Source organism: Natrix helvetica (genome assembly GCF_964273705.1).
Source record: "Natrix helvetica genome assembly, chromosome: 7".
NCBI lineage: Eukaryota > Metazoa > Chordata > Lepidosauria > Squamata > Natricidae > Natrix > Natrix helvetica.
Genome location: NC_138558.1, coordinates 64,704,566 through 64,717,226, shown reverse-complemented (window position 1 = coordinate 64,717,226; position 12,661 = coordinate 64,704,566). Strand labels below are relative to the sequence as shown.

Here is a 12,661-nt window from a genome sequence, read left to right as displayed (position 1 = left end):
CTTCTTTCTAGATGCAACAATGACACCTCATGGACTCTCCTGACCAACAACATCTCTGATGTCACGGTGGAGACTCATCTCGACGAAAGGAACATGGTAGCCAGTCAGGTGACTTTTCAGAAGGTGGAAGAAATCATGGCTGTTCGTTGTATGGCAAAGAATGACCTTCGGACTGTTACAAGGGAGATAAAGCTTGTGGCTCCTAGTAAGTTAACTTGGATCAAAGTACTTCCTGGGCCCCCAAATCACCGCAACTTCAGATATATATTTTTTCCCCAGGAGATATAATTAAAAGGAGAAAAGATCCATTTGGTGTAGCAGCTAGAACTGAAAATAAATATACATTAAAAACAAAAACATGTAAATTTAGGCCAGCTTTTATAATATAACAGACTAAGCATATACTGCTACCGTGTTTCACCGAAAATAAGACAAGGTCTTATTTTCTTTTGACCCCCTGAAATAAGCGCTTGGCCTCATTTTCGGGGAGGTCTTATTATTTTTGGGGTGCAGGAGGTGGCGAGCGTGGTCACCTCATGGCTGCTGCTGTGTTGCAATATTTTGGGGGAGGGCTTATTATTTGGGAAGGGCTTATTTTCAGGGAAAGAAGGTAGTCCTCAATTTACCACCACAATTGTGCCCAGTATTTATGTTGCCCCACCTTACGATTGTTCTTGCTACATTTCTTAAGTGAGTCACTGCAATTGTAAAATTAGTAACACTTTTTAAAAAGTGGTTTTTTTTTTTGCTTTTATATCACAAATTCCATTTCTAAATTGAACAAGTGTGTTTTCTAGGTAACAAAAGTATTATTATTTAAACAGCCTCATAATCATTATGATCATATCAACACACAAACATATAGTAGATACTATCAATCATTGGTATAAAATATACTATCTTCTAGATTGTCATCAATCATCTAAGCATCAAAAGCATGTTTACTAATCAATTTTGCTTTCTCATGTAAACCATATTTTCACATAAATCCATCCACCTGATCTCTGTATCTATACCTAGTGAATCTGTCTTCCCCATTGACTTTGCTCGTATAAAGGTCGCAAAATTGGATCACCTGACCCGGAGACATGGCAACCGTCATAAATATGAACCAATTGTCAAGCATCTGAATGTAAATCATGTGATTCTAGAGATGCTGCAATGGTCATAAGTGTGAAAAGTGGTCATAAGTCACTTTTTTCAGTGCCGTTGTAGCTAAACGAACTGTTGTAAGTTGAGGACTACCCGTATAATTTTTTTATTTGCAATGTATCTGTCAAAGGAGCAGTAGCAATTTATAAACCTCTTAGACAAAAGGGAGTTTGTCTTCATTGTTATTGCATCTGGACTGTTCCCACACATTTCCTTTGTTTTGATTTGAACAAGGATGACAGAGGAAGGGAAGGGAACTATATAGTGAATTTTTAAATGGCTTAATTTGGAAAGATTGGGCTTTGGTTTTTTTGCTGGCATGAAATCTCCATTGTAGGATAATTACACAACCTTTTGTAATCATCAATTTTGCTTTCTCATGTAAACCATATTTTCACATAAATCCATCCACCTGATCTCTGTATCTATCGACTAACCATTTGTAAAAAAAAAAAGTTCCCATGTTTTAAAATATTCAGAATCTTCCTTTTCTTTCATTCTTAACGTTAACCTATCCATTTCTGCACATTCCATTATTATTTTTTTGATTATATGCTCATTTGTGGGGTTTACGTAACTCCTATAATATTAATATCAGTGTTACTGCACTGGACGTCGCAGTGAAAAGTTACTTTGCTTTAAAAAAAGCAAAGGAGAGAATTCTATGTGCTTCTCCTTACAGCGTTAAGATCGGAACTCACTGTGGCTGCTGCTGTCCTGGTCCTCCTCGTGATTGTAATAATCGCGCTGATTGTCTTGGTAATCATATGGAAACAGGTAAGGAGAAATCCATCCTTTAGACCAGAGTTCCCCAAACTTTCAGGGTTGATGGCTCGGAGAAGGGAGGGGGAGAAAGAGGGGATGATTTTGTGGGAGTAGCAAGCACATGTTGGTGTGTACGCACATGCAAACAAGCAAGTGCCCGCAATGTTTGTGGTGATGCTTGCGCGAGTGCCTGCAACGAGGCTTGTGCAAATGGGGCCGCGGCCGCCCATGATGATTCTCGTGCACATAGGGACGTGTACACACAGAGGTGCACGCACTGGCCAGCTACTCACACGGCCCAGTGGCAATTAGCCCACGACTTGGCAGTGGGCCCCGTGAGCCACAGGTTGGGGACTCCTGCTATAAACCACATTCTGCACCCCTGATTTACTGCAGGGGTGTCAAACTCAATTTCATTGAGGGCCGCATCAGGGCTGTGGTTGACCTCAGGGGGCCGGGGGGGGGGGGCTGGCCGACTGGGTGAGCATGGCCAGCTGGGTGGGCACGGCCAGCTTGACACCACTCCCCCAGACAGCTGGCATGTTTTCTCTTTGCATTGGGGAGACCGGCTAAAGCAAGGCCCTTACATTTTGGAGGACGGCCCTGTGGGCCAGATCTGACCACATCACGGCCCGGATGTGGCCTGTGGGCCTTAAGTTTGACACCCCTGATTTACTGCATTGGGAGGAAACTGATCTTCCATGTCTTCTTTTGCACAGAAACCCAGATATGAGATCCGATGGAGAGTCATTGAGTCTATCAGCCCGGATGGCCATGAGTACATCTATGTGGATCCAATGCAATTGCCCTACGATTCAAGATGGGAATTTCCTAGAGACGGACTAGTGCTGGGTAAGGATCACGCAAAGGCTTGTAAACAGAGTCTCTGATTTTCCACACAAGTCCTCAAGAGACCTTATTCCTATTAATTCTTTGCCAGAAATGGTCTTGACACCAAGGTGGCAGGAATAGCCAATGCAGAGAGTCCTCGAGTTATGACCCCATTTATGTTGCTCAGTGAAACATTTGCCAAGTGAGTTCCATCCCATCTTACGACCTTTTCTTGCCACGGTTGTTAAGTGAATCACTTCTGTTAGTAACCCGCTTGTTAAGCGACACTTTTTTCCAGTGTCATTGTAGCTTTGAATGGTCACTAAATGAGCTGTTGCAAGTTGAGGACTACCTGTGTCCCCATAAATTATATACCAGAAATGGTTTTGACACCAAGGTGGCAGGAATAGCCATAACCCTCCAGAAGATAAGGCTCAAGATACAGAAGGATCTCGACCGACGGAAACCCTGGGCCCTGTCTAAGGAAATGAAATGAAATTCAACGGTGAGAAAAGTAAGGTTCTACATTTAAGCAAGAAAAAACAAGTGTACAGCTGTAGAATAGGTGGTACCTGGCTCAATAGTAATAACTGAGGGATCTAGGTATCCTGACGGACAATGACTTAAATATGAGCCAGCAGTATGCCACAGCTGCCAAAAAAGCCAACACAGTCATAGGCTGCATCAATAGAAGGATAGAATCAAGTTCATGTGGAGTATTGATACCATTTTATAAGGCCTTGATAAGACATTTGGAATACTGCATCAAGTTTTGGTTGCCACAACATAAAAAAGATGTTGAGACTCTAGGAAGAGTGCAGAGAAGAGGAACCAAGATGATTAAGGAACCAGAGGATAAAACAAACGCAGAACAGGTGCAGGAATGTGGTATGTTTAGTTTAATGAAAAGAAGGTTTAGGGGTTACATGAGAGCATTGTTCCAATATCTCAGGGGTTGCCACAAAGAAGAGGGAGTCAAACTATTCTCCAAAGCACCTGAGGGCAGGACAAGAAACAATGGGTGGAAACTAATCAAGGAGAGAAACAACCTTGAACTGAGGAGAAATTTCCTGGTAGTCAGAACAATTAATCAGTGGAACAACTTGCCTCCAGAAATTGTGGGTGCTCCAACATTGGAGATTTTTAAGAAGAGATTGGAGGACCATTTGTCTGAAATGATATAAAGTTTCCTGCTTGAGCAGGGGGTTGGACTAGAAGCCCTCCAAGGTCCCATCCAACTCTTGTTATTCTGTTATTCTGATCCTCTCAGCAACCAGTCCTTCATCCCAAACAGCTCCAAAGGTTACAGGTGTGATTGCTATGACCTTTCGGTTCTTGGAAAAAAATGTTCTTACAGCGATGAAATGGAAAATATTTTTTTCTTCTTTTATGAGACTTCATGACAAATCCCAATAACCCTGCCGTAGTCCATGCTGTTTCTATTCCCTGGCCTGGACCTAATCAAATGTCCTACTGTTGATTGTGACATGATGAAAAGAAGAGAGCTTGGGCACTTCAGCTTCTGGTGGCCATCTTCTTTCCCAGCTGTTCCCACGTTTATTTACCCAAAACCAAGTAATAATTTGAGACGGTAGAATTATCAACTTTATCATTTCAGATGGTAGCTGGATGGGCATTCCGTGTAGAATTTCAATCATATTTTTCAATTCTTGCCTGATTAAAAACAGGGCTCAAGAAGGAGATATCGGTCGATTTTACTAGAAAGTTTTTTAGAGGTACCTAGGCTGCATTTTTAGAAAAAGTCTCGAAAGGCAAAATAACTCCAGATGATGGCTCCAGAGTTAATTCTCAGCAACTGTATTCTCTTGTCTATAGGTCGAATCCTTGGTTCTGGGGCTTTTGGGAAAGTAGTCGAAGGAACAGCCTATGGATTAAGCCGGTCGCAACCAGTGATGAAAGTAGCTGTGAAGATGTTGAAACGTAAGCATTTTTTTTCATTTACTGCTAATATACTGTCTCGTTCCCATTAATGCCATTGGAATGGTATGGTGGCCTAGAGGTGGAGCTCTCGCCTCACAATCAGGAGGCTGTGAGTTCAATCCTAGGTAGAGGCAGATATTTCTCTCTCTGGGTGCACTGAGAACATATCTGCTGAACAAAACTCCGCATTGGCGACAGGAAGGGCATCTGGCCAGGAAACACTCAGATCCATTCAGTTGTCAGACTCCACCCCTCAAGGGATAATGAGGTTGTTAAAATATGATGATTCTCATTAATGCCATCTCATTCGCATTGAGCTTGGAAAAAATTGATTGGTTCAACATATTTCCTACAAAATTAATATTTAAAGTGAGTGGTAATTTTTTTAAAAGAAGAGGATTGTATAAAGTCATCAGCTGATACTTCTGCTCATACTGGCGGAACAGAAAAAACATCTAATTATATGGGGAAAGTCCTTGACTAACAACCACAATTGGGAACCAGAATTTCCATTGCTAAGCATTGTTCAAGAAGTTATGCCCAATTTTATGACCTTTTTAGGCCACATTTGTTAAGTAATGTAGGGAACTGGAGGCTAAAACATACAAAGAACTGTTGCAGGAACTGGGCCTGGCTAGTCTAGTGAAGAACTAGAGACCAGGGGAGACATGAGAGCAGTCTTCCAATATTTGAGGGGCTGCCACAGAGATGAAGGGGGTCAAGCTATTTTCCAAAGCACCTGAAGGCCAGACAAGGAATAATGGATGGAAACTGATCAAGGAGAAATTCAACCTGGAAATAAGGAGGAACTTTCTGACAGTGAGATCCAATTAACCAATGGAATAGAAGTTGCCTTCAGAAGTTGTGGCTGGCCCATCGCTGAAGGCTTTCAAGAAGAGACTGGACTGTCATCTGTCAAAAATGGTGTAGGCCATGATGGCAAACCTATGGCAAATGATGGGATGAGACAATCCATTCTGGATCTAATACCAAAATGGTGCAAAATAATAATTTTGGAGTGCCTACAGTCTGATTCAGAAAGCAATCTATATTGGGAAGAATTCAGACATATGTCCACAATACCAAGATATTATTGCTTTATTTATTAAGCAAGTTAAGAAATCAGCACATAAAATGAAAATAATTTCCTTTCCCTAGCAGATCCTGTTCCTACTGTAGAGTGCAGTAATGTTGAACCTATGGCACACGTGCCAGAGGTGGCATGCAGAGTCCTCTCTGGGGGCATGTGTGCCCTTGTCAGCTTCTCTTCTAGTTTCCGACACGCCGGCCAGCTGGTCTTCGTGGGTGCCGGAGCGCTGGAAAATGGCCCAAAAGACTGCCAAAAACTGCCTGAAAAAAGGCCTGAAAATGCCCCAAAGCAGCCCATTTTCAGGCCATTTTTCGGGCCAAAAACTACCAAAAAATGCCCCCAAAACAGGCATGCACAAAGCAAGCCAGCTGGTCTTTGGGTTACCAGTGTTCTGGCAAATGCACATACAGACGTGTTCCGGTTTGGATACTCGGTGCCGAAAAGGTTCGCCATCACTAGTATAGTGCAATACTAATACTACCATTTAAATATGAGCCAGCAGTGTGCAGCAGCTGCCAAAAAAGCCAACACAATTCTAGGCTGCATCGACAGAGGAATAGAATCAAGATCACGTGAAGTTTATAATGCCTTGGTACGGCCACACTTGGAATACTGCATCCAGTTTTGGTCGCCATGATGTAAAAAAAAACATGTTGAGACTCTAGAAAGAATGGCAGAGAAGAACAACAAAGAGGATTAGGGGACTGGAGGCTAAAACGTATGAAGAACGGTATACAGGAACTGGGTATGTCTAATCTTATGAAAAGAAGGACTAGGGGAGACATGATAGCAGTCTTCCAATATCTCAGGGGCTGCCACAAAGAAGAGGGAGTCAAACTATTCTCCAAGGCACCTGAGGGTAGAACAAGAAGCAATGGGTGGAAACTAATCAAGGAGAGAAGCAACTTAGAACTGAGGAGAAATTTCCTGACAGTTAGAACAATTAATCAGTGGAACAGCTTGCCTCCAGAAGTTGTGAATGCCCCAACACTGGAAGTCTTTAAGAAGATGTTGGATAGCCATTTGTCTGAAACGGTATAGGGTTTCCTGCCTAGGCAGGGGGTTGGACTAGAAGACCTCCAAGGCCCCTTCCAACTCTGCTATTGTATTGTAATGCAATATTAGGGGGTTTCAATTCAATTGTATAGAATGTGAAGGATGTGTGTTTGTGTTTTATTTTTATAGTTATAATGTACACTGAAGATGGCATTTAATTTCGTTGCACGAGGTGCACTGACAATAAAGTAATCTTAAACTTAAACAGATCTTTTTTTGAAAACTATTTCCTCCCCCCCACCCCCCCTAAAGATTCCTGCTCATAAAGAAACAGTGACCGTGATTGCTTACTTCTGGAAAAACACATTCTAATTCTCTGTGTCCCATATTTTCCCACCAGCAACTGCAAGATCCAGCGAAAAGCAGGCGCTCATGTCTGAATTAAAGATAATGACTCATCTTGGCCCCCACTTGAACATCGTCAACCTCTTAGGAGCTTGCACAAAATCAGGTAAATTTCTCTAGCAGGCATCTTTGTCTCTTTCCATTGAAAAAAGAAATACCTTAGAACATCAGGCCCGGTTGCATTTATTGAGCTAGTATTTAGAAAAGTAGGCTGTAATTTAACAGATCAAACACCGGCCATTCTGCTCGATCCCTGTTGCAAATCTGTATTATCAGGATTGCATAATTTAAGACCTACCAAACCAAACACAGCCATTTTAGCCCCAGAGAAGAGCTGGAAGGGACTTCTGACTACAGAAAAGTTGCTGTGAAGATGGCTAGTAATCATTCATAGTTCCTGACCTTTAGGTTTCAGAACCTTTCTGACAACCTTTAAGCAGGGGTGGGATTGAAAAATATTAGCAACTGGTTCTCTCCCCGATTGCTGGGTGGGCGTGGCCTACTCGGCCTCCTGCACCATGGCAGGGGGGGGGGGGCGTTTTCACCCTCCCCAGGCTCTGGAGTCTTTCCTCGAGCCTCTGGGAGGGGGAAAACGGCTTTCCCTGGGCTCTGGAGGCTGTTCCTGAACTTCCGGGAGGCCCATTTTTCGCCCTCTCAAAGCCTCCGTGCGGGCCCTGTACTCACCTGTCATGATGAACGGGCCATGTGGAGACTCCTGGGAGGGGAGGGGAGGGTGGGCGGGGCCAGCTGGTCCTTGCAACAACCGGTTTGGCGAACTGGATGCAAAATGAACATCTGGTTTGCCCAAACCGGTGCGAACCGGCTGAATTCCACCCCTGCCTTTAAGGATGTGGTGTTTATGTGTATAAAACAGTGTAGAAAAGTCTCTGATTAGAATTAGAATTCTTTAGTGGCCAAGTGTGATTGGACACACAAGGAATTTGTCTTTGGTGCATATGCCCTCATTGTACATAAAGAAAAATAAAATAGAATTCGTTCATCAAGAATCATACGATACAACACTTAGTGATAGTCCTAGGTTACTAATAAGAAATCAAATCGTACTAGGCAACAAATAAATCAATATAAATTGTAAAGATACAAGCAACATGGTTATAGTCATCAGTGGGAAGAGATAGGGACTAGGAAGGATGATAAGAATAATAGTAATACAGTCGTAGTAGATAATTTGACAGTGTTGTGGGAATTAGTTGTTTAGCAGAGTGATGGCATTCAGGAAAAAACTGTCCTTGGGTCTAGTTGTTCTGGTGTGCAGTGCTCTATAGCCGTGATGGCGAACCTATGGCACGCGTGCCACAAGTGGCACGCGGAGCCATTTGTCAGGGCACGCGAGGCGCTGTCCTGTCAGCTGGCCAGCGCGCATGCGCGCGCTGGCCAGCTGAGTTCACCTTTTTAAAAGCTATTTTTCGCCTTCCCCAGGCTCCAGAGGCTTTAAAGGAGCCTGGGGAGGGCGAAAAGAGCCCCCCCGCCCCCCCGGAGGCTTCAGGGACCGTCCCTGAAGCCTTTGGAACGCTTAAAACCACCCTCCGAGCAAACCGGAAGTGACTTCTGGGTTGCTCAGAGGGTCGTTTTAAGCGTTCCGAAGGCTTTAGGGACCGTCCGAGGCTTCCCTGATGCCTTCGGAGCGCTTAAAACGACCCTCCGAGCAACCCGGAAGTCACTTCCGGTTTGCTCGGAGGGTGGTTTTAAGCGCTCCGAAGGCTTCAGGGAAGCCTCTGGACAGTCCCTGAAGCCTCCGGAGGGCCTCCGGGGGGTCGGGGAGGCTCTTTTCGCCCTCCCCAGGCTCCTATAAAGCCCCTGGAGCCTGGGGAGGGCAAAAAAAAAACCATGTAAAGAGTTCCGGTTCCGGCGGCGGCGGCGACGGGCAGCTCTTTGCCCGCTCCGGCTCCCCGGTGGGCTTCCCCACTCCTTGGGGGGCACAGGACACCCCGCAGAGGGGTCCTGCCGGAGGGGCGGCATCGCGGAGGTCTCCTGCAGCGGCGGCAGCCGGCGGGGGCTCTCTCGCGCGCCCAAGGCACCGGGGAGCAAGCTCGGAGGGCGCATCGCGTTTCCACGCCTCGCGCCTCGCTACAAGCTGACTGGAGAATGCTACAATTGAAGGAAGCAGCTGCGGTGCGGTGAGGTTGCCTCTCTCTTCATCCCTTACTTTGCATGAAGATTTGATTCAGCTTTTAAAACTTTAAAACAACTTTCGGAGCATTTTGGAGGTGCGGCTGGAGGGAGGGGGGTTTCCCCCCCCCCCCTTGGACAAGCGGCAAGAAACAATTTTGCTCTCAGCCCCCGGGGAAGGAGGAGGGGGGAGAGCCAACGAATGAAGCCTCACTTAGGCTGAGATGATTTTCTTTTCAATTTAATTTTACATATTACAATGATTTGAGGACTTTTGGAACTTTTTAAAACTTTGTTACGCCTCTGTGCCCAAAACTGGCAGGGCAAGATGGCACACTTCCGTTGTCTTTATGAACTCTGAAACCTGACTCCACCTTTAAAATTCAGGCTTCCGGTCTTTGTCTCCGTGTCTCCCAGAGGAACCTCTTGTGGATTGGTATTTTTTTAACCTTCTAGGGGAAATTTTCTATCTATTGCCAGACTTATTGGAGAGATTCTCTTCTGCCTGGTTATTCTGCTCCCGGATTCACCTGGCTACCCTTCTTTTCTAATTGCTTACTTCATATTTGGACTGAACTTTTAACGTTATAAAGGATGGCATCTAAAAGACCCCCTCCTGGAAAACCTGGCTTTGCCACTTCTGCTCCAACATCCGCAACATCCAGTCCAGCCACACAGTCAAAGATAACAGAACTGATGCAACATAAGACTACAGAGATGGACTTTCAACAAATGCTTCAACAAATTCTACAGGGCCAGGAGGAAATCAAGAAACAGTTAAGGGAAATGAAAGATGAAATTAAAGAAAATCAAGCCCAAATATATAAGAACTCACAAAGACTGAATCTTGTGGAAGGGGGGGTGGAGGAGGTGAGGGGGGTGGTGGAAGCTGTGCAGAAAGGGAACAAAGATCTTGACATCCAACAGATGAAATTAGAATTTGAGAGAATGTCCTATTATCTTAGATTTCAAAATGTTATAGAAGAAGATGGGGAAAATATAAGGGACATCATGACAAACATTCTGGCTGACTATACACACAAAGAAAAACAACAGATGGGGTGGGATATAGATCTGGTTTATAGAGTGAACTCAGCTTATGCTAGAACACACAATTTACCCAGGGAGGTTCACATTAAATTCCTTAGAAAAACCACAAGAGATGAAATTCTGGGTGTACAAAGGGGGCAAGCATTGACATATCATGATATGGAGATAACCATTCTGAAGCAGATCCCTAAGAAGATTAGAGAAAAAAGAAAAAATTATTCGCAATTAGCGAATAAATTATACCAGAAAGGGGTGTGGTTTAGATGGTTGATGCCTGAAGGTATGCTGATATTCTGGGAGGAGACAAGAATCAGAATTAATTCACCCATAGAGGCGCAGGCCTTTATGGAAAAAAATAAAACACTCCTAGAGAAACCACCAGACACTACAACGGACACGCAGGACACGGGAGGGGCCAGAGCTCTGCCAGTGGAGGGAGATGGGGCAATAGCAAGAAGACTCAGATCACAGAAATAAATATGAAAATCATATTATTATAAATTGACCGAAAGTGAAAATGGAATTATATTTGGATTTTATATTGTAATGTTTAATTTGATTGAATTTAATAATAGAACTAATATGCTGATTATAATCAATTATATACTAATGCATTATATATAAATGTACGCTATGGGTATGGAGGGAGGGGGGCCTCACACACTTTGCAACTGCCAAAATTTGTATACCTGTCCATTTACCCTTTTCCCTATAAATTTTGAAAAACCAATAAAATTTTATTACAAGAAAAAAAAAGTAAAAAAAAAAAAAAAAAAAAAAAAAAAAAAACCATGTAAAAATGGGGGGGTCGCGCATTTTGCGTGCATGCGCACTGGGGGGGTCGCGCGTTGCACTATGGGTGCGGCACGCCCACACTCAACCCCCCTGCGCTTCCCCCACTTGTGGCACGCGAGCCAAAAATGGTTCGCCATCACTGCTCTATAGCATCGTTTTGAGGCTAGAAGTTGAAACAATTTACATCCAGGAGGTGAGGGGTCTGTAGATACTTTCACGGCCCTCTTTTTGACTTGTGCAGTATGCAGGTCCTTAGTAGAAGGCAGGTTGGTAGCCATTGTTTTTTCTGCAGTTCTGATTCTACGTTGAAGTCAGATGAACACTGGCGATCTTTGGGACAGGGATGTCCAATTTAGTTTCCAGACATGGCTTCCCTGAGACGTTAAGCATTGTTCTGCTTTGTTCTTCTTCATTAGGTCCAATATACATCATAACAGAATACTGTTTTTATGGAGACTTGGTGAACTACCTCCATAAAAACAGGGATAACTTTCTGAGTCGGCATCCTGAAAAAGCAAAGACGGACCTGGACATCTTTGGCATTAATTCTGCAGATGAGAGCACTAGAAGGTAAGCTTTAGCTATGAAGTAATCAAAGGGACAATATTAATATGCATCTTTGGCGTATAGCAGGGGTGTCCAAACTTGGGAACATGGCTGGCTGGGGAATTCTGGGAGTTGAAGTCCACAAGTCTTAAAGTTCCCAAGTTTGGACACCCCTGGCGTATAGCCATCATGGCCACATGACTACGGAAATTGTCTTCGGACAATCCTGGGTCCCTCGGCCAAGAAACTCTAGAGTCGGACACAATTGGGCAGGGAAACCTTAATTTTTTTACTGAGATGTGAGAGACACGAGATTGAAGAAACTACTCCAGAGCTTAATAGGGTCCTTCCATTACAACAGGTTGATCAGGAACCCTTCTTTATACTTGCAAGCCACAACAAAAATGTTAATAAGCCCACAGCTTGAAGATGGCAGGTGAGATCCTGCCGAAACGTTGCAAAGACAATCTCAACCTTACACGGGAAAAGACCCGAATACAACAAAACCAGCATATATATATATGTGTGTGTGTGTGTGTGTGTGTGTGTGTGTGTGTGTTCCAGCATAACTCTGGAACACCTCGAGCAATTTCAGCAAACTTGGTACACAGATGACTTACTCTCTGGAAACAAATACTGTGGGGGTAAGACATGCCCAGTGGTGGGTTTCAACATTTTTTAGAACCTCTTCTGTAGATGTGGCCTGCCTTGTGGGAGTGGCTTGCTGGCCATGTGACCAGGTGGGAGTGGCTTGCCACCCATGTGACCGGGTGGGAGTGACTTGCCAGCCATGTGACTGGGTGGGTGTGGCCAACTTGTAAAATGTGTTGAAACTCACTTAACAACGCTCTTGCTTAGCAACCAAAATGTTGGCTCAGAAACTCTGGCATTTGAAGCACGCAAGTCTTAAAGCTGTCAAGTTACAAGACCCTTGCACCCCTAACCCTTTAGAAAAAAAAC

General features: G+C 44.1%; 1 protein-coding gene across 2 annotated transcripts in view; it reads left to right on the top strand.

Annotated features, from left to right (window-relative positions):
* The window catches only part of PDGFRA (platelet derived growth factor receptor alpha), a 69,397-nt gene that overhangs the window by 39,402 nt on the left and 17,334 nt on the right, over positions 1–12,661 (top strand). For both annotated transcript variants that reach the window (XM_081959288.1, XM_081959289.1), the window contains exons 10-15: positions 12–205; positions 1,835–1,929; positions 2,637–2,769; positions 4,585–4,689; positions 7,176–7,286; positions 11,572–11,725. In XM_081959288.1, coding sequence (XP_081815414.1) covers positions 12–205; positions 1,835–1,929; positions 2,637–2,769; positions 4,585–4,689; positions 7,176–7,286; positions 11,572–11,725 — 792 coding nt within the window. The remainder of the gene's footprint in view (positions 1–11; positions 206–1,834; positions 1,930–2,636; positions 2,770–4,584; positions 4,690–7,175; positions 7,287–11,571; positions 11,726–12,661) is intronic.